Raw genomic sequence first — 27,978 nt, forward strand, 5'->3', positions numbered from 1 at the left:
TTTTTCTGTTTTCTACATTTATTTTTATTAGACACATGAATGCATGGAAGCCATGGCCAAAAAAATGAAACAACACATGGAAGCAAACAATTTCTTGGCTGGCAAGTTCAGCTTGTCCCAGGCAACTTTCCTCTTCGGGGACTGAGCAGCAGAGGATGAGAAGCAGAAGGCTGGGCTGTGACAGCTCCATCAATCTGTGGCAGGACAAATACAGCTCCTGCCTGTGTGTGAAGGATGGCTGTTCGTTCCACATGCACTAACTGGTGTTAAACAAGCACTGACCGGTGTTCCACACGCAGTAACTGGTGTTCCAAAGCAGTAACTGGTGATATACAAGCAATGTCTGGTGATGCACATGCACTAACTGGTGATACACAAGCAATGACTGGTGTTCCACACACAGTAATTTGTGTTCCACAAGCAGTAACTGATGTTCCACAAGCACAGTGACTCCCGAGCATGCAGCACGAACCCATGGCAGGGGAGCAGCGATGCCAAGCAGAAACGATAGAAAATCAGAGAAAGGAATGGATACAGAGAACATAACAAGCAAAGCAGCAGACAAAATAGAAGTAGAATCAGAGGGACTGACGGGAACACACAGATTTGTTATTTATTATTTATACCCTGACTTGATCTTCCACATGTTACTACATACTGGCAATCCCAACATGCTCAGTGCTCCATGTTACACAAACTCTGGAGAGACTGTAGAGTTCATCACAGCCAAGTAGCTTTGGGCCAACCCTGCCAGGTTCTGGAGTGTCTTCCAGTGCTCTGATGTCAAAGCAGGCTGAGGGTGCTCAGCACCTGATGTAACAAAGCCTTGGGGTTTTAAGCAGAATTTAAAACAAGGCAGCCTGAGCCTGCTCCCCTGTACAGCAGTGCAGAATGTGCCCATGCTTCCAGCAGGAGTGAGAACAGAGACTCAGCACAGACATCAGAGGGAAAATCTGGGGTAACTCCGTTTGAATTCCTCTAAGGAGGTTTGTCACTGATGGGGTAAGGAAGAGCAGGACAATCTCCCAGGCTCAGCCACAGGTGGGGGAGAGGAGTGACACCAGATCAGTGTCCAGCCCTGATCCTGCCTCTGATGTCACACACAGGGAGGGCCAGAGTGGCTGTTGGAGCTGTTGGGGACACAGTGACATCCTGACTGTCCCCTGTTCACAGGGAGCTGCCCTGCAAGGACCCCAGGGCTCCAAGGGTCTGCATGCACCCTCCTATCCAAGGGCTCCTGCTCCCTGCCAGCTTTCTCCTTAAGCTTCCCCATCCCTGGAAGTGTTACAGGCCAGGCTGAATGTGGCTCTGAGCACCCTGGGATAGTGGAAGGTGTCCCTGCCCGTGGCAGGGAGTGGGATGAGATGAGCTTTAAGGTCCTTTCCAATCCAAACCATTCTGGGATTCTATGATTTCACATTTTCTATAAAACCCTACCAGTATTAAAAAGGGATGAACTGGAGAGAAGCAGCTTCCCAGACTTCAGTACTTCTACCCAGTTCCTCTACTTCCCCAACATTTTAATAAACAAGGAAGCTTTTCTGCCCCTTCAGTTCCCGTTACTGGGCTTTGCAAGAATCTTCACACTTCTGGTAATCCTTGGCCTGGTCCAGGCATGCTGGGCTTTTCCAGCAAGACCTGGAATCTCCCTGAGCTCTTTAGCACTAATGTAGTATTTTAGCTTGCCTCATTCTACAAAGCAAAAGAGACAGAGCAAATGAAAATACTACTTAAAGTTTAAATCAGCTCTTAACACCTCTACCCTGCTCTCCCTTGCCTCTGGGCTACAAGCCAGTGACAACTGCAGCTACCTCCTGCTGGATTTTTAACAACATTAAATAGAAAAGCAGGAAAAAGACAAGACAAGAAGTGGGAAGGATTGGATAAAATCTCTCTTGGCCTGGTGCAGGCTCTGGGAAGGGGCAGCTCTCTGCACCTGCACGCCCAGCTCACGGCACAGGAGCCACAGGGAGAGCAGAGCAGAGCTTCCTGCTGATCATCTCCAGCGTGCCAGGGGATGTGGGAGTGTCATTCAAACTCAGAAGGTCAGCTAAACCTTCAGAAATGCTCCTGCTACTGTTCCCACAAGCAGCTCTTCTGTGTGCAGCCCGTGGTGCTGGCTGGAGGTGCAGGACTCTTGGAGTGGGGGCTGTGCTCCTCTCAGGGGGTGCCAGACGCACCCCTTGGGAGGGTGCACGGTCCCCCGAGGGGATGGGGGCCAGCAGGGACACTCGGGGCTGGGTCACCTCGCCCTGCTCCCCGCGGGGTCATTCCCCTCTGTGCCACGGGAGGCTCGTCTGAGCCCCGAGCGCTGGGGCACAGCTTCACCCTGCCTTGTGCCACCTGGAGCGGCGGGAGAGGCAGGCGGGCTGTGCAGCCTCCCGGGGGATGTGCGGCAGCAGAAGGCATCTCCTCTCCCCTGCGAGAGCAGCCCGAGCCCGGCACAGCCCCAGCTGCTCTCCAGGAGCCATGGCAACTGCGGGCAGCTGCCGGAGGGACAGCCGGCCTGCCAAAGCTAAAGCAGCACTGACACCTTCAGGAGAGGGGAGGCGAAGCTCAGCACCAGCCTCGCCTTGTCTTTTCCCTGCTGCGGGGCTCAGAGCCTACTTGGGAGGAGCTTCCTTCTGGGGCTGGTTCCTGCGATCCAGCTTGCTCATGACCTGCGTGATGTCCACGGTGTTGGCGGCTTCTCTGGCTTTGGCCTCTTCCTCCTGCTGCCTCAGGATGATGGGGCTGGGGCTGGAGCGGAGGTGGCGGCGCCCGAACAAACCCGTGCTGGGCAGAGAGAAGGGAAGGAGAGGGGGTCAGTGAGGAGAAGGGCACCAAAACCTCCATCCCAGGAAGCAAAGTCACCCAGGAGGACAAGCTCGGACACAGAGATGGCCAAAGGAGTGCAAAATGCTTTAAACGGCGCTGGGTGACTCAGTGTCACACACAAGCTACAGAACTGCTAGAAATATAAAAGTCCTGCTCCTGAGGGACTCCAGGGCCCACCCACATCACTCCTTTCTTGTGTTTGCACATAACTCACACTTGGTGTGAAGCCAAACAACTCCCACCCGTGGAATTTTCTCCAGTGCCCAAAGGAAGATCAAGGCAGGCAGCAGTACGGGTGTTTCTGGTGTCTGTGATGTCCCCAAAAAGTACCCAACACCTGCTTCAGCAAAGCACCTTCCCCAGCAGTGGGAACAGCTGCCAACCCACCTCGGGATGAGGTACCAGCTCCAGGTTAATGGGATGCTGAGGTTTGGGGGATCCAGAACAAGCACTGACAAACACCAAGGCAGGATCACTGGGATCAGCCACCGTGTACCAGTGACCTTGTGATGTGTAGCTCAGGGAAAAACTGACCAAACCCCAGGCCAGTCAGCAGCAGGGCTTTTTCCAGACTTGAAACAGGCTTTAGATGAAACAACAGTGTGAAAGCCCACGATTCCTCTTTCTTGCCTGCTGAGTTGATGGGTGGAAGTGGAACAGAGAAAGAAACACCACCCCCAGTCTAGCACTGCACACTCGGCTTTAGGAGCAGCTGCAGATTAAATGGCCTACTGGTGTTACTGCATAACCTTCATTTTCCTGGGAAAAAGTCGTTTCCAAGGCCATCCACCTTGTGCCAGCTGTCACTCACAGGGTGCTGCTTGATCCCACTTGCCTGTCCCCTTTCCTTACACCAGGGGTGAGCAGCTTTGTCCAGGCAGAGCTGAGCAGATCCCGTGGATTATCCCAAACCTTGGTTCTGTCTCTGCTCTGGCAGCCAGTGTTTCATGGGCAGTTGTTTTCCCATGCCCAGGACACCAGAACGCTCTCTTTCCAAGAAAGGAGCCATGATTTAGTTCAACAATCACAACCTTTCTCAGCAGACCCACCAGAGAAGGCAGCTGAGAAATCAGCAGCTCCATTCCAACTGTTCACAAGCCACTTCCAAAGGGCTCATGAATAAACAGCACCATCAGTCTCAAAGCAAAGCATCTTCTCAGTGCAAAATTTTATTTAATTAAGAGAACATCTAAATCATAGTAATTTTGCTGCAACTTGGGCTTTTTCTACCCTTGCTACAACAAGAAAAACAAACCCCACAATTACAGCCAGTTTCACTTGCCTTTTTTTGACACCCTCTTGTGGCACAACAGCCTTGGCCAGCATTTCCTTGTATATTGGAGACTTTAAATAGCGGCCATAGGAGTCCTACTAGGAGAAAAAAGAGAAGCTGGTAGTTATGGGCTGCAAACACCCTTATTAAAATCACCACCAAATACAGCTGCTCAGGAGCCAGGGAGGCTGGGAACTGGATAATCTCCCCCAGCAGCCCAAGGGACTTTGCATCTTTCAGGCAAATGTAGCTATTTAAACCAATATCCTTTCATCTTGCTGTAAAATTCCCAGGATTTTCCATCTCACAATAAAGCCTCACAGGTAAGACCCAGATCAAAAGATCTGAATGAAGCTTAGCCTGGGCCAGCAGGGTCTCAGAGTCACTGCAAGGTGAGGAGCTTGTGTTCCAGGAGCCAAACTTTCCATCAACAGGTGAAAATCAGTCTGGTTCTGCTGCTTTCAGTGCATGAGCTGGTGCACAAGCTGGAATTGAAAAGCAGGACTTGCAGCAGCCACCTGACCCCCACCACCTTGGGGACAGGCTGCCTTAGAGGGAAGAAGCAGCAGCAAAACACAAATGCCTGAAGCAGCACTTGCTTAACTCAGCAAATTTGAGGGATTTTCAAACAAAGGCCCCTTGAAAGGGACAGCTGATAGCACACAAAGGCACTGAAAGGCCTGGAGGGCTGGAATCCCCCTCAGGCTCTGGAAACAAATAACAAACCTTTTTCATCAGCATGTAAATGTGGGTCTGAGCAGCATCTAGAACATAACGATGAGGGTGCTCCAGGCCTTTGACTGTGATGCCCATTGTTTTGCCATCGATGTTAATCCAGCGCCTTGCTCCTGGAGCCAGGAAGAGCCTGCCAGGAGGAGGAATCAACAGTGCCATTAGCAGCTGGAGAATTCACAGATTCCTGCCTATGCATGAAAGGAAAAGTCCCTTCAGCTCCCTGCTGCAATTTGCTGTCCTGATCTTGGGCAATCAATGTGCTTTTCATCAGAGATGTGCACTCACTTCCTCTTGCACATAATACAAGCCAAATTTTAGCTCACTGGAAGCAAAAAGCCTCTCCCCACTTGTGGCAGCCTCAAGAACTTTGCTGTTCCACACCAATATTTAAATTACATCCTAAGAATGAAATGTAACAGAGAACAGGGAGGAAAAGTATATATATATATATATATATATATATATATATATATATATATATATATATAAACCTCACTTCTACTTTCATCTCCAAAAGCTCCTTTCCTATGTGGGGACAAAAGACAGCCACATCTGATAACAGCCTACATGTAAAAATCTTAGGAATAAATCATTTGGAGAATGAGAACTTGTGGAAGGTGATGGGACTCATGCACAAAGAGTTTAAGAGTGGAAAATCTTCACACTCACTTGTAGATTTCTTCTGCTTTTTCTTTGACCTTGGATTGGTCTCCATACTTGAGATCCTCACAGGCTTCCCAGAAACCCAGATTCTCTCCTGCATGACAAGGACACAATCAGCAGAGAGTGAGACTGAGGAAAACACAATCCCATTTATTAACTCTTGGATTTGTTTGGCACCATTTGTTGGCCCCAAACCAGCCTCTCCAATTCTTCAATGACTGCAAGAGGAAAACAGCTTTCCCCTGTTTTCCCACTGACACCTCTAAGAACTTGTGAGCTCAGCCAGTTCCAGCTTCTGTGGGAGCAGTCACAGAACCATGGAATGTTTTGGGGTGGAAGGGACCTGAAAGTCCATCTCATTCCCATGGCAGGGACACCTTCCAAACCCTGTCTGATGTGGCCTTGGACACCTCCAGGGCTCCAGGGGCAGCCACAGCTCCTCTGTACACCCTGTGCCAGGGCCTGCCCACCCTCACAGGGAACAATTCCTTCCTGAAACGCCATCCAAACCCTCCCAGCCGATCCCCCGGGGGGGACAGCCCGGGCTGTACCGTGTGTCCCGTGCCACTAGATGGTACCGCCTGCCCTGGCTGCACAGCCTGCAGCAGCCTTGTGCCACTGCCGCCTCGGCCTGGGCACAAAGGCACGGAGCCACTGCCCACCCACCGCTGAACTCCTTCTTCAGGAAGAGCTGGAAGTTCTGGCGGCCTTTGGGGTCCCGGATCAGCTCGCTGAAGTTGAAGGCCCATCGCTCCACGCGCATCCTGGTGGGCACCTCTACCCTGCGCGGGGAGAAAACAAGCAGCACCGCTGCTTTCTCTAATTAGCAGATTAATTAAAACCAAAATGCCCTTTGCTGCAATGCCAAGGGACTTCTCAGCATTCTCTTGTTTTCCAGAGTGGTGTAATGAGCTCCTGAAGTCAACCCACTAAGTAAGTTGTAATTAAACAACTCGGGCCGCAGCGGGATGAGGATTTAACTGGGATTTATGCAGCTCTCACAGTGACAGCCCAGCCTTGCCCTGAGGTTTGACTCAGTCCCATCCTGGAGGAGGCACTGGTTGCTGCCCAGAGCTTTGCTTCTCACGAAGGCATCCAGTGCAGGCATCCCCTGGGGATGTCTAATGGGATGCAATCAGTCCATAACAGGATTGCTGCTCTCAGAACCACTGAGATGTTGGATGCTCCAAGCCCCGAGATGCCACTGTGTAATTAGCAAATCCTATCCAAAGGGAAAGCCAAGGGAGGCCTCAGAGAAGGGTTGGACCACACATCCCTGTGTGCTTCTCCTGAGGAGTGAGCAAAGACCCAGGGGAGCAGCTGAACCCTGAGCTGCTCCTGTTCATTCCTGTGCTAGTGAAGGTGGGCTTCACTCATCCAAGGGGAGCATCAGACCCACTCAGCAAGGGCTGAGTGCACACTCCCATCATCAGCTCAGGAATTTCTGTGATGCTAAGGAAGGCTCCACTTGAAGAAGGCAGTGCTGAAAGTTCAGCATGGAGTACTCCCAATTTCAAAAAAGGTTTGAAAGGAAACACTTCTCTGCTCCTGATCAGAGATCAGATACCACAAGGAAAATCAGTGGCTCCCTTTCCTGATTTCTATCAGTATAAAGGTCACTGTAAACCACAGGCTGGCAAAACAACAGAAATACATACAGCTTTGCATTGAGATCCCAAAACTCAGGGTCATCTGATATCCAAGGGTTGCTGGGGAGACATCCAGACAGGATTGGATCATTGGAGAGGAACTGCTCAGAGTACTTCACAACCCTGCAACAAATCCAAAATCAAAACAATTGATGAATTTGGAATTTGGAAGCTGGAATTACAGCCAGCCCCATCACAGCCAAATAACAGATTCCAGATATCCTCAGAGGTGCAGACTCTCAGCACAGGGATCTGGAACATGGCCCCTGCCTTCCTAGATTCATTAGCTCAGTTAATCTTTTCCATTTCCCAACAGAAGTCTCCTGGTTGTCTTTCGAAGCAGTGAATTTGTCAATTCAAACACAAGGAGATACAAGACCCTCTTCCATCACCTCTTTTTGCCTTTTCATTTTAAGGAAGGGGGACTAAGCCCCCAGACAGTTCCTGTCTCCTGTTCTCAGCTGGCCAGGGCCTGATCCTCCACTGTTCCAGGAGGAAAGTGTCAGGGAAAGGAACACAAGGCTTGTGTACTCTCAGGTGGATTCTCTGCAGCTTTCCCACAAGCCATGGGAGAACTCAGGGAGCTCTGGAAAAGTGAGGGAATGCTGAGTGCTCATCCCAGCTTCTCCCTTCCTCCATCACCTACCACAGGGCTCATTCCTCTGCGAGTGGCTCTGAGGGCTTGGCAATCAGCAGAACTGTCTCCCTCCCAGCAGGAACCAGACAAACACTTCTCCTACCTTCTAACTTGGCCAGACTTCTAATTACAACCCATTTCACTAATGTCCTGGAATTTTAGCTCCCGCCTCCCTTTTTAATTCTTAAAAAGAAAAAACCAAAACCCCTCTGGTTTCTGCGTTTAAAATTCCTTCCAGGCCAAAATGCTTTCATGTGCTCAGAGCTGGGAGCGCAGTGTCCAGGGGCCCATTGCTAACAGGCCCTTTGGCCCAGATCCTGCAGTCAGACCATGCCAGAGCAAACCACAGCGCTGGCACACAGCTGCTCCATCCTGCCTTCCCACTGGGAATGCCAAGGCATCCAGCACCTGCACCAGGCACTCCAGCCCGTATATTCTGATCAAGCAGATCTGAACCTGTCAGCTCAGGTAGCACTGCTATGTGCTCTTGAAGTGCTTTGCAGCTTCTCCTAAATCACAGCCATGCTCTGAAGCATGCACAATGCCCAGTCACTGCTCATATCCTCATTAATAATAATTTGATTTGGACCCAACCCTGCAGCTGACACAGAGTTCCAAAGTTCCTGAGATTTTTGATCTAAGTGATAGGCATTATCCCACCAGAACTAATGAGAGAAAAGCCCCACTGCTGAACAGTTAGGCACCACAAAATTCCTGGAGAGTAGCCAGGTGTCCCCAGCTGCAGCACAGAGTTTGGAGAATTGAGGCAGCAGAGTTTTCAGTGACCTGGGAGTCAGTGACAGACAAACTGAGGAGAGCTGCTGGTGCCCCGCAAGTTGTGGCTCTCAGAAGATTCTCTCTTCCACCCATTCCATTCATCCAAGACTGTCTTCTCCAGGGAACTGGCCTGAGCACCTTGTTTATTTCAGCTGTGATAGGAATCTCTGGTGGCAATGACAGTGTGAAGCAGGCAGGTGCTCTGGGCTGCACCTCAAGGTGCCTGGTCAGCACCAGAGGTTCCAGGCAGAAATGCCTCTGGCAAACACATCAGTGCCTAATGCCAGGGCTGGATGCTTCATCAAGAACCTGATCAGGAAACACTCCCACTGGGAAGGGAAATTGCTAATTAATTGCTTGGGTGTTCATGGAGGGGCTGTTTCCCTCTGCAGTACAGAATAACCAGAGGTGAGCATCACCGTGGGGCAGGGACACTCATGGAGGTAAATCCAGCCCAGGGTGGGGACCAGGGACAGGAGGGTCAGTCTGTCCTGCTGGTTGCTCCTCCTGAAGGACAGACACACTGCTGGATCCTCCCCTGGCTGCAGGGGGACCAGGCATCACAGATGTCAGCATCTCCTGATTTCAGTGGGATTCTCAGCCCAGAGGCTGGTGCTGCTCTACAGCAAAGCCCCCAGAGAGCCTCTTCATCCTGCCTGGGCCTCTGATCCCTCCTCAGCCTCGTGCCTCCTGGCCCAGACAGCACTGGGCCACCACATGGATTCCCTGGCTGAGTCACCAGCTGCCACAGCAGACAGCTTCATCAGCTCATTAGGAGATAAGCACTGAAGACTAATTAATGTGTGGACAGAAGGAAATCAGGACTTACCCTCCAAGAGAGACAGAAGATTTCACTCTGGTCTTCATGATGGCCTGCTGATAGTACATGATCTGAGGGGATCAGACATGGTCATGGTTAGGAGCATGGAGGTTTGAAGATAAGACCTATCTAAACCTCAAACAGGTTCTCTCCCAGGTAGTGGGGCTAATTACAGCAGGGACTGCTTCTTCCCTAATTACTGGATGTCCAAGGAACCAGAGAATCCCTGAATTGTCTCAGTAAAATGTCTGTTTTCACTGAGCTTACTGCAAACATCAGAAGCACACTTTGCAATGTGCAAGTAATTAAAAAGCACTCCCCATGTTATATAGAAATTGAATAATAGCTACCATCCTCAGCACCTACAAATGCTCTGGATGATTTAGCATGTAATTATCATTGATTCTTGGCTGTCTCTGTGCTGGCGCCACTGTGATTTCCCCACCACTAATTTTGATCTATTGGATTTCAGCCCTGGTGTCTGTCCTTGCCTGAGCCTTCCCGTCACTGGGAGAGCTGCTGGCTGCCTGCAGTGGGAGGGAATGTCCTGAAATTACATTGATAAAAGCTCCATGAGGCAGGGATTCTGCTTTTCAGAGTGCCCAGCCCCTGCACAGAGGGCTTCGAGCCACACTGGTGTAAGCAACTCATAGAGGATGAACACTGAGAAGTGAGGGAAGCACCACTTACCTCTCTCCTATAGAATTCCATAGTATTTTTCTGTAATATATATAAAAAAAAGAATCATTAAATTGGGATAGGTGCTTACATTTGCTTTTTTTTTTTTTAAGACATGGAAACACCGTTGCAGGGCTGCCGTTGTGCAGCGCTTTCCAATTAATTCTGATTACAATTAAAATCAAACACAGCAGCTGAGCTAATCAGGGTATCATCAAAGCTAAGAGCATCCCCACACGGTAAATTGTCCTATTAGCTGTATTTACTGTTTAGCATTGCTTCTCCCATCACAGGCTGCCTGTATGCCTTCAATTAAGGGGTTATTCTAATGGAGCTAAAATAGATTCATTTACGAGACACAGATTAGATCATTCAATATTAGCTAAAGGAGACAGGAACCAACACATTGCAAAATATAAACACCACAATTAAAAGCCTCAGAAGCAGTATCTGCTGTGCAAAGCGTGTTTACGTTGTGATTTGAATAACTCAGACTATGTTACGTGTCATCCACAAATGAGCAGGCAATCGAAGGCAAGAAATTAACTGCAGGGTGTTTATTCACACAGCTTCCTTTGAAGCACAGTTATTTGTGTGGAATAAACTGGAGAAGGGAGAAGGGAAGACAGGCTAACTCAGGGATGCTCCCAGCAAGCCTTTAAAGGCTCAGGCAGGGTTTCAGTTCCTCAGCTCCCGTTTCAGTCAAGACCTGCATCCTAAAATGGTCCTGTTAAATGAACCCTGTGGCAGGCAGGGGTCTGCAGAGTGCCTTGGTGAAGTGCAGTTTGTGAGGGATGAGGGATGGAGATTCTGGTACTGAATGCCACAGGCAGCTCTGCTCTCCGCTCACCTCCCCAGAGACCCCGAAGTGCCCCTTTTGGGACAGGCAAGACGCTCTCCCAGGGTGAGGAGACCACTGTGGGGACACTGATCTGCTTTTGCACTTTAACCAGCGTCACCAGGCCTGCTCAGGAGGGAGAAACTCTTCTCCACATGGCAGAAAACAGGCACATTTTGCTGACACTTGGTTCTGAGAGGCCCACTCACCATTTCAGCAGCAGGAGCCAGAAATGCAGCAGATGAGCCCAATCCCTACAGCACCACCACAGAGCCAGCCCTGACCCTGACCCAGACCCAGCCTGGAACCAAAAAAAAAACCCTCACAGTGGTATTGTGAGGGGAGGAAGCTTTTCCTGCTGGGAATGCCATGACCAGCTCTGAGTGGGCAGCACAGAACATCCCAGCAGGGACAAACGGCAGCAAAAACCAGCAGTGATGCTGTGCTGGCCCTGTGTGAGAGGGGGAAAGGACTGACACACCAGGGGAGAGAAAAAGCTCAGGACTGCAGGATCATTGCTCCCAGGGCTGTACAACCTCCCCTGCTGATTCACAAGCTCTTGGGACACCCTTATAGATGATGGAGGAACTGAGGAACAGCTTTTCACCCTTCTCTGCATCCCTGATTCCAGGCCACTTTCCATAGACACCATTTCTTCCCCTCATTTCTACAGTGCCATTGTTTCAGACAGACTGCAGAAATGGAAGGGAAAAATCACCTGCTCGCACAGAGAAATTTATTGTATTAACAGTCCTAAAGTGTGCTGTTTAGAGACCTGTGTTTCTGCTCCAGGCCAGCTGCCTCCTGCACAACAGGAACTCACTGTCTCCTTGGGGAATCTGAGATATAAACCAGATAAACCTCATCAGATTTACAAGTGCCAGCCAAAGGGTTCCATTTGATGGAACTTGTGGCTAGAGCATTGATTTCAACACGTTAAAATCATTTTTAAAAAGCCTATTTTCTTCCACTTTTTTTCTCAGCTGGGGCCTCAGACAGGCCTGGTGCAGTGGGGAAGGAGAAGTGGGTGCTGGCACAGTGGCTTGAAGGCAGCTCATGTGGCAGGAAAGTGGTGTTATCTTCTAGAGGGGTCTGAGAGGCTGCCAGCACACCACACACACGAGACAAACAGCTGTGGGAAAGAGAAAGAGAACACAGTGAGTGAAATGTTATATAGAGACAAAAAAGCATCAGTTAAAATGCCATCACAACAGACAAATTATATGTGGGTGAAGAAAAATCCACAAACAAGGGGAGATTTTATTTTTTCACACGCCCCCCACAGCAAGGATCCCCTCCTGCCACAGTCTGTGTGAAGATCAGTGTGGTAGGCAGCTGCCCCAAGGAAAACAAGGTGGGGTTTTGCTGGGGTCTTGGTGCTCCAGGTGGGATGGGAATTTGTCAAGGCTCCCCCAGAGAAGGGGCTGAGCATCTCTGAGCGGTGGCACAAACTGAACTGCAGCCAAATCCAAGGGGAGCCCGCTGCTGAACACCCTGGGAGGCTGCAGGTGCTGCCTGTGCTCAGCCCCTTCCAGTTCCCCAGTCAGCAGTAACTGGGAAGAATCTCAACTATTTCACCCCAGAGCTGCTCACCATTTCATTTCCCTTTCTCCCACAGTGCCCCCACATCCAGTTCCCAGTTCAGTGCTGCTGCAAGTGGCCCTGAGCACCCTCCATGTCCCTCTGAGCACTGCCAGCTGTCCCCAGCAGCCAGCCACCCTTGCCCCCACTATGTCTGCAGCAGTGCAAAGTGCCCTGCACCACCCACCCACCCTGCCTCATTTGGAAGGAAATCATATTTGGAACAAAAGAGTCGTTTCTCATAATGAGATTAATTTTGCAATGCCCTTAACGAGTGACTTATCGCAATTACTGCGGATCAGCTCCCCAGCCCCGCGGGCTTCAAATCAAGATGGCAATTAGTGAAAGGCCTCAGTCTGTCTCAGGCGAGTGCCACAAGCTGTTCCACATCCTCTGACACCCCCGAGACACCCCGTGGCACTGGGACACCCTGCCTGCCCTGGTCACACCCCACTGCCACCAGCTCTGTGCTCCCTGGGCACTGGGGCTGCAGAGCCAGACAGAACCTGCTCCAGAGCTGATCCACATGGCTGAGGCCACCAACTCCTACAGGAGCTGGGATATCTGCTAATTCCCAGCTACCTGTTTGCTCCTCTGCTCAGTGTGAGGCTTCCTGACCACACTGGGGAGATGATGGTCATGGTGTTTTTGCCTGCCTGGCCACTGTTCCCTGTTTACAGAGCTCATAAACACCTGGAAACAGCTTTGGGTGGATGCCTGGAAGGAGCTGGGGGTGAAGAACAAGCACAAGGCTGTGCAGAGCTTGTTTGGGACCAGGACACTGCAGATCCCACCCTCCATCTGCCCCGAGTGCTCCACGGCAGGCTGAGGCTGTGCAGGGAATTGGACACTGAGCATGGGGCAGAACCAGCCCAGCCTCTCTCCAAAGCTCTGGGCAAGCAAGACCTGCCTCTCCAAGCCTGCAAAGTGCACCCCAGCACACACCCCAACATCCCTGCTCAGTGCAGAGCCAGCCTTTCCCTACACCCAGCCAGCTGAGAGCCTGCAGAGGCAAATCCTCTGGGATTAGATCATCTCAACACTCATCTCCACTGTGCTGGTGCATCCAGCCCTGTAGCTGGAAATCGAATCTGCCACAGTCCATGCACCCAGTTTTGTTCAAATGGCCATTTTTCCCCTTTGTTTATCTGCCCCTGACCCTGTGCTTTCCAAATTTGTGATGATGCAGCAGAACTTTATCAGGCAAACTGACAGGGACTTATGAAATTAAAGGCCAGTGATGGCTCGTTGATCTGTGGCTGATTTGCTGCACACAACAAACCAGGGCATTTCATTCAGCAGCCCCTGAAGCCAGCACAGTGATTTTTGGGGGAGCTGAAGCACCCTTCAGAAAAGCTCTGATTCCAGGAGGCAGAGGCTGTGCAGGTTCCTGCAGGCACTCACTGGTCATTCTCAAGGAGAGAGGTTTGATGAGAGCCTGAAATCCAGGCAACAAAAAGCTAAAGCATCCCTTAATTAGCAATTCAATGGGTGGCTACTTCTGCCTGACTCCTCCTGCCCATCCACAACCCCTAACTCGTTATAACCACGAGGGATGCCCATGGATCAGTTATAAAAGTCCCCTTCAAAGGAGTTTGAGCACTTGTTTATCCCCAGAGGACTCTATCTGTGAGGGAGGGAGCAGCCCACCAAAGGGTCTGAGCAAGAGGAGAGATGTTCATGCTAATGTCAGCTTCAAAGAAATCAGAGATTCATTCTTTTCTTTCCTTTCTCAACTGCCAAGATAAAAACCCCAATTATTCATGCAAAGTGAAGGTGGGCTGAGCAGGAACAGGGACACAAAATCATTGCTTGGCCCATTCTTTCTGCTCACCAAAGGCTGCTGAGCCACAGGTGTTGGTGAGAGCAGCCTGCAGAGGACAAAAATAAATCTGCCAGTCCAAAGGTGGCTCCATGAGGGCTCTTGGCTCTCTCATGTATTCTCAATCACTCATTCAAAAGCAAAAGGAGGAGCAAGGAGAACCTTCCCTTTTCAGCTCAGACCCCAGCTTAATGGAGAAGGGCAGGGAAGTCACCTCACAGCTGGTGTCCTTTGGCTCCTGCCCTCCTTGGAGCCTCCCCTGACGGGGGGAACTGACCACGTCTCTCATGGCCAGGGTGGAACCGGGCAGAGATCCCTCAGCTCCCCTCCCCTGTGCTACCACACAGCTGCTAGATGGATACAGCTCTTCAGACCGTTTGCAAACCTAAAATCCCTTCCATGTCAGCTGTAAAACTGTGGGCGAGAAGTTGGCTCACTCCTCTTTCTATCCTTCTCCCTTACCACTACTCCTTTACTTCTAAAAAAGAAAAAAAAAAAGGTTTTCAGCAGCTGCTACTTACAGCAAGAAAAAAAAATAAAATACACCCCAACCCTACACTTTGCTCCTTTTCAGTCTCTATAGCAACAGAACACAGCTGGCCAAAGCAATTATCCTGCCTCTGGCTGCTGAGATGTCTAAAGGCTGTTACAAAAACGGGAAGTTGTGGGAATACTGTGAGTGTGGCAGCAGCAACATTTGCATTGAATTGCTGAGACATGCTTTGACTTTGCTTCCAAATGAACACCTTTAAGGGCACAAAGAATCATCTCAGAGGGTTGATGGGGAAAGGGAACAGCAGCTCCAGCTCCTCATCCACTGACTGGATCTGTGTGATTTCAGACCCCAAACCAGCTCACCCTCATGGTCCCAGTTCATTGATTCTGTTTCTTTACAATATGCATTTTCTGGCAACATTTTGTACCTCCTATCCACCACACCAACTTCTTCATCTTCTTTACACATCTTAATTACCCTTTGGGAGGTATTCTGTAATTTTATTTTAAACCTGGATCTTTGCACTGACCCTTTACACCCCACAAAGTTCATTCAGCACTAATAAAAAGGCAGCAAGGAACACCTGGAGATAGAAATTCCTTAATTCAGTTTCACCAGCAAAGAAAACATATCCTGCAGCCAAGCACTCACTAACTGGTGTGGCAAGAAAGCTGACAAAGTCTTTTCAAGCCAGAAGAAGCTGCCACCGCCTATTTCGAGGGCCTCACCTCCCAGGTGAGAGAGCTTCAACCTCTGGCCTGTTCAGCTGTTAGAGCTGAGCTGACACACTCAGCCTGCAGTGCCCAAAAAATGACAACCCCAGGGATATCTTCTGGGTCCTCCCAGACAAATTCAGTAGGTGTGTAAAAAAAGAACAATAACCCTGTCTCACCTGGTTTACCTTATTTTCATTGGGATCTGTGACACGGTCTAACCCGTACTCGAGGACGTCCAGCATGCCTGGCTGTGGTGAACAAGAAACAACAAAGCTCTGAAACTTATTTGGTTTAAAGGTTGTGGATCACACAAATGCAGGAGGAGACCCCCCAAGCCTCCACTGCCAGCAGATCCCAGCCAGCAGTGCCTTGGGAACCCCCAGATTTGGGAAGGCCCCTCTTCAAGCACGGGTGCTGCAGCCAGACCTCTGTCCCTTGCACCTTTGAGGGCAACCAAGGGAAGGTGGTGGGGACTCAGAGCAGGCCTGGGCTGACCCTTCCCTGGCACACAGCCCAGAGGCTGTGCCCTTTCCACATGGGAGCAGGGAGGGCAGCACCGAGTCACTGAAGTCACCCTGTCACCCTCTACTCACAGGAGTTCTGTTCACAAGCCAGTAGGCTCTCTCCTGGCAGTCCAGGGCATACCTGTCCTCCTTCTTCCGCTCCTTCCCTGCCCTGCAAAGCCAAGAACAGGGGAATTCATGAATTTTGCCCTCCTAAAATCATGATAAGATGGGATGAGAAGCGGGGCACACCTCCAGCCTCCCGTGGGTCCCAGCTCCGATGCCGCCTCCTGACCACATCCTGCCCCAGCTAATTCTGGGCTGCAGATCATGTTCACATGGCCACACATGACTCTGGATTTTGAGAAATCATCATCTTCCTGAGCTGAGCTGGGAGCAGACACATCCCCTTTTGATTAGGCATGCAGCCTTCTGGTAGCTTTCTGCTGAGTTGCCCTGAGTCCTGCTGCTTCACGTCTGTTCCTGTCCTGTCCCCGGGCAGAATCCAAGGACTGCCACCCAGAGATACATCCTGGACATGTCTCACCCCTGTCTCTCAGAAAAGCAGGGGCATTTCTCAGAGAAACTACTTGGAAATGGTTCTGAGCAGTGTTCCCAGGCACTAAAACCCAAATCACCTCCACAATTAAACAGAAGAGGCACTAGCATGGTTTGGGCTTGGACCAACTAATTCTTTCCCAGAAAAATCCTGAGCACAATTTGGGACTTAGAATGGGGAAGGGAGCATTCCCAACAGGCTGTTTGCATTTGGCCTCCCTGCTGTGGTTAGCAGGGTGGGTGCTCTGCACCAGTCTGCCCCAGCAGCACCATCAAACTGCCTCAGACGAGTTTAATCTACTGGTTCAGACACAGGCTGGGTATCTAACTTTGAAACTGCATTTGGCATCTCTTAGCCCAAGTCTGACCTCAATTTACAAGAACAACAGTCTTGTGTTTAATGAGACAGTTATCTGATGAGCTGTACTCCCAGGACTTGGCTGCCATCCCAGGGAAGACAGAGGCTGCTGAGCAGCAGAGGCACTGCCTGCCCTGCCAGCAGGTAAAGGAAGGTAAGAGGAGTCCACAGAAGTAGGAAAGATCCCAAAAGGAGTAATCCCATTTCATGTTCACCAACTTTCCTGGGAAGTGAAGGTTTCAGCTCCTAAAATCAAGTCATTTTAGCTGGGTGCCTAAGTATGCACTTCAGTTTTCTCCAGAAGTCCCTGCTGGGAGAATTTGCTGCTACTTGATTCACTCCCTTCAGCTGAGAGATGTGCAAGGAACCCCTGACCCACACCAAAACCAGGCCCCAAGTCCTGTCCACAAATACTCATGGAGAACACAGAGCTAAATCAAATTGCTTCTAATGAGGGCTTGCAGCATCAGAACCCAGCTTCTTCACAGAACCACATCAAGTGCAAAGCCTAAACCTCCCCTCCAAGCCATTTTAGAGCTGCAGTTGTTGTTTTTAAGGTGTGATTTAACTGGGCACCAAGACAGCCAAGCTCTGCTCCTCACACCCTCCCCAGTGATGCAAACAAGGGAATGCAAGTCAACTCACTTATACTGCTCCTTGGCCTGCATAATAACAAAATCCCACTTGTAGTTTATTTTTTGATTGAGCATGCTGTAATGTTCCTGGAATAAAAATAAAAAAGCAGTTAGTGTGAAAATTCTGACCAGGGCACTCCCATGCTGGGGTTTTCTTGACTCTCCATAGTTCAATGAGGCCAGGCTGGTGAATGAGCCAAGAAATCTGGATTGTTCTGAATGCAATTACAAGAATTGCAACAGTTCAAAAATACCATTGCAAGGAGAGCAATTACCCCTGCTAAAATTATAATTGACTTCACAGTAGTTTTCTGTACTGGTCTTTTTTTCACTTGCAAAATGCTGGTTTTTGACATTGCTGGAGTAACACCTCATGCAATTGAAGAGGTGATTTTTTGCTGTGCTCCTCTCATTAGCAACAAAGGGCTAAAGTTGTAGCAAATGAGGGTCTTGTAATGGAACAAGTGCAGTGTCTCCTCACCTTTTCATATTCTTCCAAAATCCCTTTCCTTTTAATGTTCTTCTTTGCTAGATAAATTGCTGTGGAGGCAGAAGCAAATTAGCAGTTACACTTAGACCAACACATCCAAGAATAATTACAAATTTACCCACATTTACAAACACAGGAGCCTTTGTGTGCTACAGTATCTTCCCAGGCATGAGCTCCAAGCTCACAAAAGCTCAGTGAAGAAGAAAGAACTCGGTGCTTTTGGTCTGACACTGATGCCCAGGCTGGGAGCAGCCAGGCAGAACAGGCAGCGTGTGCCTTCTGCCAGCAGCCACCCTTCCCCTGGGAACTCAGCCAGGCCTCCATGGGTCAAGGGACACTGGACCAAACCTTTCAGGTGTTGAGGTTCCCCAGAGTTTGACCTCCAAGTTTTCTGAGCACAGGGCAGTGGTTTTTGCTCCAGTTCTAATAAAAGCATTCCAGTCTAGACCAGGCTTTTTTATTTCCCCAGAAGATCTACAGCATAGTGCAGATAAAAGCCACAGAGGACAACCTTGGCATGGACAAATCAGTCTGTGAACTGTAGAGCCCACAGGAGCAAACCCAGCTGGTCAGCCCAAGTTTCATGACAAAAAGCATCATAAAGGCAACAAGAGATTTATATGGAAAGAGCTATCAGGAGATATTGGAAGTCACTGTGCTTTCTATGAAGAAAGAACCATCTCTGAATGCAGAGCTTGATGCAAATCCACAAGATGACAGCCTTGGGCTCAGATCCAGGAACACACTTAACTACTCAGGGCAATCTAATCTTGTGTTTAAAGTCTTCCCTCCCCAACAAGGTAATTCAGATGTGTTCCTGTGTGATGGATCTTAGTAAAACATAACTATGAGCTTAAGCACTTTCTCTCATCAAGGCCACCACAAGATGGTCACATCCTCAATTTACCATTACTGAGAATTATTCACAAAATAGCATAAAAATAAACAATGCCAGGGCTGGTCACTGCAAGTGGAGATGCAGCACCAGGTGTGGAGCAGGAGTGTGTGACAAACCCACAGCCTTGCACAGGGGCAGTGCCACCACTCACCATAGTCTGTGTCATCAGCAGCCCAGCTCTGCACCGGCCAGAAATAGGGGGTCTGCAAGGCAAGGAGCCTCCTGTTAGTGCACAAAGGCCCTGAACTCATGGACTCCTCATTCCAAGCACCAGGAATTTCCTAATTTCCCAAAGCAGTTCCAACCATGAACCTCGACACCATCCCGTTATTACTGTGCTTTTTGTATATTCATTATTCAGGGCCCCCACATCGTTCTGTTTCCAACCAGCAATTCCATTTGCTACTTTAAGACCTGGAAAGGAACACTCCTTGGAGGAAAGCACAGCTATTTTTAGGTTGAACAAGTACACTCATTTCATTGAAGAAACTATCAGAGTTTCCCTGTAAAGTGCAATCTCTGCCTTCTCTGTGCAGACTTCTCTGAGTCTTCTTCCACCTGCACAGCTGCACAGCTCCTGGGAACTGCCCCTGCTTCCTGTTTTTAATAAAAACTAGTGCTGAACTCCCTCTCAACAGCTCAGAGGAGCTGCAACTCACTTGAAACCTGTAGAGGCTGCCGTCTGCCTTAAGGGTGAGGTTCTTTGGCTCCTGAAGAGGGTAGATATATCCATATTTGACAAACAGGTCTCCCAGGTGGAGTGCCTCTGAAAATGGAGAATGCAGATGTTTTCATTGCACAGAAACACTTTGCTGGAATTAAAAGTGAGCTCTTGTGCAGGGGAGAATTCAGCTAAAAGGTTTTGCCTCTTGAGATCTTAGTTTTACAACTGAAAGCTGAGAAAGCCTCAATTTTCACATTTTTACCCACCTTCCGCAGTGATCTGCAAGCGCTGAAGAATCCACTGCATTATATCAACACCTGCAAAGCAAAGCAAAGCTCAGGTACTGAAATCAGGAATGTGCCCAAACCCATGGGTGGAAAGGAGATCTCTCCAGACCTCACTGTGCTTTGGATCCCACCAGGAGCACAGCCCCCTTTTTCTGCAGATGTGCTTCCAGCTGCAAGGAGGCACAGATAAAACACACTGCTGGGCTCCCAGGGGCTGTGCTGGCACCTCCCAAGGCATCCAGCCCTGGGAGAGGGAGCCTGAGGCAGGCAGTGACCTTGGGCTGGCACACAGGGAGTGTGCACCAGTGCACACGGCCTGAGCAACATCCAAACCCTCAGCAGCAGCTTAGAAAGGGTTTAAGGATGAAACAGCTTTCACACCCAGGGAAGGGGAGAGTTAGTTCCACCTTGCCTGGAAAGATTCACTGCAAAGAAGCTCCAGATTCACAGAGCACAGTGCTGTCTCAGTTTTGTAGAAGACCACTGACTGATCCTCTGAGAGTCCTTTAACGGGCAGAAGGGATGCCCAAATCTCAGATCCAAGCTGCAGTGGTTACAAGATTTATCAAAGATTCACACACATTTTAACTCTCCTGGTTCTTTTCTTGGACTATGAGCAGTTTTACCCATTGGCAGCATAAACCTCCAGCAGTTTTAATTTTAGGTTCTGGGGGGTAAATATCATGAACCTCCTTCCATTTGAAGAGGGCAAAAATGCACTTGTTCCCTGATCAATTACTGGCCTTTTCCTCCAAACCTCCTCCAGGACTGCAGACTGGGGTGTTGACCTTTCTTGACATTGCAGTGATGACTTAACTTTCTAATAGGGGCTCAGAGCTCTTATCCTACTGCCTGCTTCCTGAAATAGATGAAATTAAAGGATTATCTCATCACTCATTTCTAGACAGCTCCCTCTGTAAGCACTTTCCCCCAAAGGTGCACATTTAACATCGAGGTTTATTTGTGAGCCATTTTACTGACTTTCACTGAATTTAACTAGTTAGCTTCCTGCACAGGCAGAGCCAGGCTCTCTCCAATGATCTGTGTCCCCTGCTTCAATATACTCACCACACCCTCATCAAACATGAATCAGTCTCTTTTGCAACACCCAGCAGCCAGTCAGCACTAAAAATACCAACTAAGAGAGGGATGACCAGCACACGGGGGAGTGGAAGTCACCTTCCTCTCAGAGGTGGAGCAGAATTTATGACTCGTGCAAGATGGAACTGGCAGCAGCTGTAGATAAGGAAGCAGAGTAAAGCAGACAGCACACAATGAGGGGCAGTGCCAACACACCCCACACCCATGGACTTTTAGGAAGTGGGATTTGGGCAGACATCAAGAGAAGTTCTCATTCCCCTGCACTTCATCCGTGTGGGACGTCATCCTCAGCATGGGGAATCTCCTCTTTGTGCTGCCTTAACTATTCCCTGGCAGCTCTGGGAGGCTCCTTTGTACAGGCAAAGCCTCCACCCAGCTCAGCTGCATAACAGCTATGTGAGCCAGGATGTGGTTTGCACTGCAGTGCACGGAGAGCAGGCTTCAGATGGATCCAAGCTCTCCTGACCCTTCCACTGACTGGCTCTTCCTATGGGCAAGTGACTTCAGTGCCTCTGCAGCCTTGTTTTTTTTAAAAAAATGGGGCAAACAACACACTGGGCTTAGCAGGCTTTGCAAACAGTGGCGAAAATCTCTTGACTTGCCTGGAGCAAGCTCACTGGTTTCAGTGGGAGTTTTTGTTCTGAATTTCAAAGTGCTGAAGAAAGATCGAAGCAGGAGGAGGAAACTTGGGTATGGAGTATGTGTGAATATTTATAGCAGAGGATTCCTCACAAGAGCTTCTGTGGAGGCTTGGAGAACAGGGGAGCAGAGGTACTGATATGCCTGGTGAAAGGAGGAGCAGGCACAAGGAGGCTGTGATAAGAGCTGCCTGTAACACTGTACATGACACAGCACAGCTCCTGTCTGCTGCTCCTTCAGCCTCCTTGAGGCAGGCAAAGCTGTCATTTACAGGCACAGAAGTGGGTTGAATATTTTGTTCTTTTCCTGCCTACTCAAGAAAAATTATTACTAGCAGTAAACATTAAAAGGGAGACTAATTGTTTATTGCTCATTTCTGAAGTACCATCTTTCAGTCTGCCTCCAGGCTGCTTGTTTTAATTGGATTTTAATATTTATCTTTATTTGTGATCCAGCCTCACTGGGAGCATGAGATCTGGAGGCTGCAGCATGTCCTCACCTCTGTGCTAAGAGAAGGCAAGGTCACTTGAGTTAACCCCCATGAGACAGCTGAAAGTGCCTGGGGATCAACCTTTGGGTCTGATTCAAAGAGCAGGAATGAAACGAGACAGGAGTGAGAATGAGATAAAGGGAGCAGGTACATTTCAAGTGATGTACAGCTGATATTTATTGGGAATGGAGCTCCAGCACGCAGCCAGGCACTGACAGCCCTGGGGTCTACACACAGCTTTTCTCTGCTGAGCTGGGCCCAGCTCCCCTCAGGGAAGCTCTTACCTGTCACAGCGTGGGGGATGTTGGCGATCATCACCGTCTGTGTCTGCGTCTTGATTCCCGTGTCCGGGTTCTGCATCTCCATCATGAGTGTTTCGATCTGCAAAGCAGGGGAGGGGATGGATTTCAGGAGCCCTGGGAGCCAGCATTCCAGAGGGGTGGGCACTGGTGTGCCACAGCAAAGCATGCAGTGGCCACAGCCCTCTCTGAACCTCCCCCTGGCACCAGAGATGCCACCTCCAGCCCATGGCAGCTCCCACTGCCACGGGACACTCACAGAGCCAGGGCTAGCACAGGAGGGACAGGAACCACTCTGCAAGAGCTAAGGAAAAATATATAAATAAAATCTCTGCTACCCATAAAGGTTCCTCTCTGGCTCACTGGGCACTTAGAAAGAAAAATAGGGAGGGAATAAAATCTGTGCTTCTGCTAGGTGGTGCAGAGGTGTGTGAGGGGCTCTCTGAGCATTCCTGTGCAGGGGGCTGTGCTCCCCACCCAGGTCTCAGCCCCTCCAGGGATGGGGCAGGGACATCCTTTCTGGAAACATCTCCTGCCTGGGACTCCTCAGGGATCCTGGGGACTCATTTGTAACAGAGGATGAGTCACACTCAGGGCCAGACAACTTCTATTTCTCATTCCCAATTATCTTTATTTCTTTTTAAAATATAAAGATTTTCAAAGGTATTCTCCTCCTCTTTGAGTTCCTACCAGCACCATTCCAAAAGCACAAAGCTGCTGCTTTCACCTGGGATCTGTGCTCAGATGGATGGAATCAGGACACAATCTTCATCTTGTTTTGGATTCTCTGAGTGCCATGAGAGCTTTGGGGAAGATGTTCTTTTTGTCTTCTGCTTCCAGGGATATTAAATCAAAGCTGGTCCAACAGGACCAATTTGGTCTCTCCACACATTTGTTTTGGGTGAGGCTGTAGCTTTCAAACGGAGAGGAGAGGATTTAACGAGTGTGACTTGATGACACGCACACATAATGGAGGGTATTGTCTTCACAGGCACCACAGTGACTTTGGTCCCAAATCTTGCCAAGTTCTGTGAGGATTTAAGCTGTAGTGACAGGATACACTCTGGGCTTGTCAGTAAAACTGGATTTTCAACTGCTTTTAAAGGCAGTGACAAATTAATGCTAAAATGGAGAAGTCTGGTAAAATTTAACATAAATATTTGTATAAATACTTATAAAATATTTTAAAAGAGCAAAGCCAGACCAGAAGTGACAGAATATGAAGACATTTTTTTAGGTCTTTTAACAGAACTCACAATTTCAGCCTCAGAAAGTTCAACTGTGTGGGATGAGGTGAGGCAGGATGGTCCAGCAGGCCAGGCACTCATTTAGAAAACTGGGATTGTCAGGGAACACCTTGGGAAGTCACTCCTTGTGACTGCACAGCCCCTTCACAGAGAACAGAGATCCTGGGGACAAGCACAGCCCTGCTCATCCCCCTGCACCAGCGACCACCCAGCAGATCCCACCGAGATCCCCCAGGCTCAGGCAGGACTTGTTCCAGGCGGGCAGCACAGCACATCCTGCTCCAGCACACAGCTGCTGGTCCCAGGTGGGCTCCAGAGACACATCTTCAACCAGCTGAGAGCAGGGAATTGGCTCAGAAAGCCCCACAGCCCCTCAGCACAGCACGTTCCCTTCCTTTAACCAGTGACTCCAACTCTCGTCGTGTTCGTTCCCTGCCACACTCCCTCTTTGTCACTGGAGAAATGACAAATACATTAAAAAGCAAGGGGCTGCTCTTGGGGAGTGCCTAGCTCTGGCTTCAAACCATCCACCTTGCTGATCAAAACTCAGCCTGTCTGTGTCTCTTCTCCCAAGGGAGCAGTGGATTACAGCGATCAGGAGTTGCTCTCAGCAGCAGCCTGCCAGAGGGAGGCCAGGAGGGCTGCTTCAGACACAGCAGGAACACTTCCTTGCTTTGCTAAGGGCATTTTGTTGTGCTTTCAGCCAGGAAAGAGCTGTCTGGTTTGAATTTTGCAGAACCAGAAGCCACTTCCTGACTGGTTGATGGGTGGAGATGCACACAGAGGTAAATATCAGGACTGCCAAAGGAGCCAGGCTCCAGAGCTCATCTCACGCACGAGCCCCATGGAGATTTCACTCCAGATCAGCTGGACTCCCTGCCTGGAGGTGAATGCACCCTGAAAGCCACGCAGGACACAACAGGAAAACTGTCTGTCCCCTCTCTGATTGCACCCTGGGTGCAGGTCCCATCCCTGCTTGCCTGAGCTTTACCCTTTGGGCACCCACAACGCAGCAAAAACAAACTTCTGGTGCTGAGACTCAGAAATGTAACAGCAAAACGCTGCCAAGGTGAGGAGTTCAGGCCTCCTCAGCATCAACCCAGAGACATCTTTGCTTCAGACATAAGAAAGATCAATTTTCCCAGCAGGAATTTCCAGTTCCCAGCTGAGTGCACAGTCCTGGTGCTGTAATTAAACATCTGCTGCTTTCTCCATTGTATTTGCCTGGTTCTATCCCCCCTCACTGCCTGCTGATCTTTGCAAGGATCAGCCCTACCTGATCTGATTTCCAAGGTAACAATACAGTCCTTATCCCCACTCTGGCCTCTGAAGGCTCATTCAATTGTTTTCTAGGTCTACAACTATCAATCTTGCTTTGTACATTGATAGATGATCAGAAAAATAGAAGAAATGAAAAAAATCCACTGTTAACCACCTAGAACTTCCTGCTTTTTCTTAATTAAAGCTGAGGAGAAGTGGCTTGATCCCACTCTGATGCCTCAGCTAAAGGAAGTAAATCTGTGAGTGGGGAAGGCAGGGCTCTTCCCAGTCTGGAGGGGATTTTTTCCAAAGATGTGTCACTGGCATCTCCCAGCCTGGAACAGGGAAAAGGAGGATAGAATGAGGCTGAGCTTGACCTAAGGCTCAGCTCACAGGGCCTCACTTAGAGAGCAGGAGTCTGCTGGATTCCAGCAAAAACACAGTTCAGGTGCTCAGACACTTCTGGAAATGCCCGGGAAGATGAAGGCCAGCAGCTGGAAAGTCTAAGCCTAGAGAAGCAAAGCCAGGCTGGAAAAGCCCCCAGCCCATGCTGCAGACCCTGGAACAGCTCCTCCCTGGCTGCTGCACAGCTTGGGAGAAGCCACCAGGGACCAGAGTGAGGAGGAGGCAGAAGAAGAAGGCATCCATCAGCCCTACCCACAAGGTGTGAGTCACGGTGCACCTCCTGTAGCACAGCAAGGGAAAATACCCAGCTCAGCAGCTGCTGGAGAGCAGAGCCCAGCTCTGCCAGCTGATGCCCAGCAGAGCCAGATCTGACTGCTGGAGCAGGCACAGGCATCAAGAGCTTGGGTTCATTCAAGCTCTCGCAGCATCCAGCCAAGTGTATCCAGCCAAAATGCATTTCAGAGGCTTGCTCGCTATCCCAACAGACTTTTGGGTCATTCTTCTTCCAGCCAAGATGGTTTAGAAGGGGGGAAAAAATAGAATAAAACAAGCTAAGTGCTAGCATGATGAGCAGGTGTTACAGGGCCCTGGGGGGCCTCTGATCCCATCATAGTTGGGCCGTAAAGACCAAGCTCCACATCCAGCCCGGGTCGTTCAGAGCAGCCTCACAGCAACACAGCCCCCCACCCCTACAGCAAGCCCCTGTCCCATGGCAGGATTGCTGCTGTGGTCACCAGCTCCATGCTGGAGAGGCAGCACAGCGAGGTGCTGGCAGCTGGGAAGGCACAAGGGGCCCAGGGGCTGTAGGAATCCCTCCCTGCAGCAGCTCAGGCACAGCGTGTGTCAGCTGGCAGCAAAGCGTGAGCACAGGCTTAAGCAATTAACAAAGCTTCTTTCTAGGATTTTAGCTCCTCATGGGTCTAAGCCTGTAAGGTGCTCGCTGGGTGCACGCTGAGCACCCTCAGCTGCCACCATGGGCCACCAGGAAAGGTGCCTGGCGTGTCCAGGCATCTCTGAGGATGTGGCTGTCTGCACACAGTCCACACTGCCATGGAACAGCTGAGGCTCCAAACACGGCTTCTCCAAGGTCTGGAAAAAACAGAGCAGGAATGAAAGTAGAGACAAGAGCCAAGGGCTTTCGCTGACCACCGGGAGCTTCCCTTCCCACTGCTGACAGGTCCTAGACTCACAAAGCACTGCAAGCGCTCAGCCCCCCTGGCTGCTCACAGTGTGAGTGGTGCACACTCTGTAACAGCCATTCCCTGTGTTTTGACTGATCTTCCCACCTGAGGAACTCGGAACACTTTGCAGAGACTGCTGCACTCCCACGGAGCAGCTGAAGCACAGCTGCAGGCGGCTGTTTTCTCACAGCACGCAGCTTCTCCTCTGCACCCCCGCACGCAACTCCACCGAGTATTACTCAGTACAGATTTTGGCCTGGAGTATTTCCCTTGGCAGGGCTCCCCAGCCAAATTTACCGTGCAAGACATAGCACCAAAGAAAATACCCTCTTTACTTCCTCTGGTGTAATAAGTACAGTGTATGTACTGCCAGGTTCATACCTCAGCATTGAATATCCTCAAATTCCCCTCCCTTTACCCCTGGAATCCTCCTTAGGTTGTGGGCGTTGAGGAAAACTAACTACAACTTGAACAGCAACTTGCTGGCTGTACTTGTCACTGGAAATTCAGTTAATTCCATTCAACAGGATAAGCCACACTCAGGAGAGGTGGGTGGGAGAAAAGCTAGCTTAACACTCTGCTTTTTAAAATCTGCAGATACCAGCTACACTACAACTGGCTATGCTTTGAATGAATGCTACAGAAAAAGCCCACCAAATGCTTTACGAAATTACACATTACACCCAAAAGCGTGGGCATACATCATCCCACTCCTTCTACTGCTTCTGGCCACAAATACACTCATTTCTGAAAAACTGGAAGGAGGTGGAGAACAGGCAGTTGACTGTAATACACCCTCTGAATGTGGACATCATCTGAAGGCACTGGGAGCACACACTGGACCGACCGGAGCAGGGCTACACTGGTGCTGCAAATGATGGGTTTTTCCCTGGGAATGGATGCAGCTTTGAGGGACTTTGAAAAAAAATAATGGAAGAGGGAGAAAACGTGTCAGGGGAACAATTCGGCTGAGATAAGCTAGAGATGATAAACAACATTACAGTCCTATTTTCTCCATCCCTCCAGCCTGCCCCCCGAGCCACTTGGGATGCACAGCTCTCTGCAACAGGTCATGTCCCCAGAGTCCCGGGGAGGAGCTGTTATCCCTCGGACCCCACACGGCCAGAGGTGCCCCGGGGAGCCGTGGCCGAGCAAGATGCTGTGCACACACATCACCCAAGCTTCGCCAGCGCTGCCCTGGCCATCGCATCGCCCCGCCCGGCCCCGGCGTGCCCATAATGGTGCGGCTGTTCCCGGCGCTGCTGAGCCCTCACCTTTTTCAGGAAGGCCATCCTCGGGCGGTAGCGCTGGCCCTGGTCGAGCCGTGTGACGGTCATGGTGGCGGTGCACGGCGGAGCGGAGCGCGGCGGCGGAGCGGGCCCGGCCGGCCACAGCGGGCTGCGGCCACCGCCACCCGCCGGGGGCGGCGCCACCGCCGCGCGCCGCAGCCAATCAGCAGCC

At 50.1% G+C, this 27,978-nt stretch overlaps 1 protein-coding gene across 3 annotated transcripts; it reads right to left on the bottom strand.

Annotated features, from left to right (window-relative positions):
* RGS9 (regulator of G protein signaling 9) lies at positions 1 to 27,955 on the bottom strand. 3 transcript variants are annotated; one of them, XR_015277912.1, is made up of 17 exons: positions 27,792 to 27,952; positions 22,410 to 22,506; positions 19,875 to 19,925; positions 19,604 to 19,710; positions 19,096 to 19,147; positions 18,038 to 18,096; positions 17,567 to 17,643; positions 16,096 to 16,177; positions 15,688 to 15,750; positions 10,062 to 10,091; positions 9,381 to 9,442; positions 7,147 to 7,260; positions 6,155 to 6,270; positions 5,495 to 5,582; positions 4,817 to 4,955; positions 4,100 to 4,188; positions 1 to 2,775 (listed from the first exon to the last, which is right to left on the bottom strand). XR_015277912.1 is itself a non-coding variant. In XM_023938833.2 (17 exons), the coding sequence occupies exons 1-17, from the start codon at positions 27,852 to 27,854 to the stop codon at positions 2,604 to 2,606; spliced, it is 1,458 nt and encodes a 485-aa protein (XP_023794601.1). In that variant the 5' UTR covers positions 27,855 to 27,955; the 3' UTR covers positions 1 to 2,603. The 3 variants fall into 3 exon arrangements, 2 of the variants coding, with proteins under 2 accessions (XP_023794601.1, XP_023794602.1); XM_023938833.2 differs by having other exon boundaries at positions 4,100 to 4,185; positions 27,792 to 27,955; XM_023938834.2 differs by lacking the exon at positions 1 to 2,775 and having other exon boundaries at positions 4,100 to 4,575.
* Positions 27,956 to 27,978: the final 23 nt, after the last annotated feature.

This window comes from Cyanistes caeruleus, chromosome 19 (assembly GCF_971803275.1).
Source record: "Cyanistes caeruleus chromosome 19, bCyaCae1.hap1.1, whole genome shotgun sequence".
Classification (NCBI taxonomy): Eukaryota; Metazoa; Chordata; class Aves; order Passeriformes; family Paridae; genus Cyanistes; species Cyanistes caeruleus.

Bases quoted from the DNA above. Each gene is read 5' to 3' on its own strand.
- RGS9 (XM_023938833.2), bottom strand. From the start codon at position 27,854: ATGACCGTCACACGGCTCGACCAGGGCCAGCGCTACCGCCCGAGGATG. The intron at 15,751-16,095 runs GTGAGTAGAGGG...TGTTCACCACAG, and splicing joins GGCTTGTGAACAGAACTCCT to CCAGGCATGCTGGACGTCCT. The intron at 6,271-7,146 runs GTATGTATTTCT...CTCCCCGCGCAG, and splicing joins TGGGATCTCAATGCAAAGCT to GGTAGAGGTGCCCACCAGGA.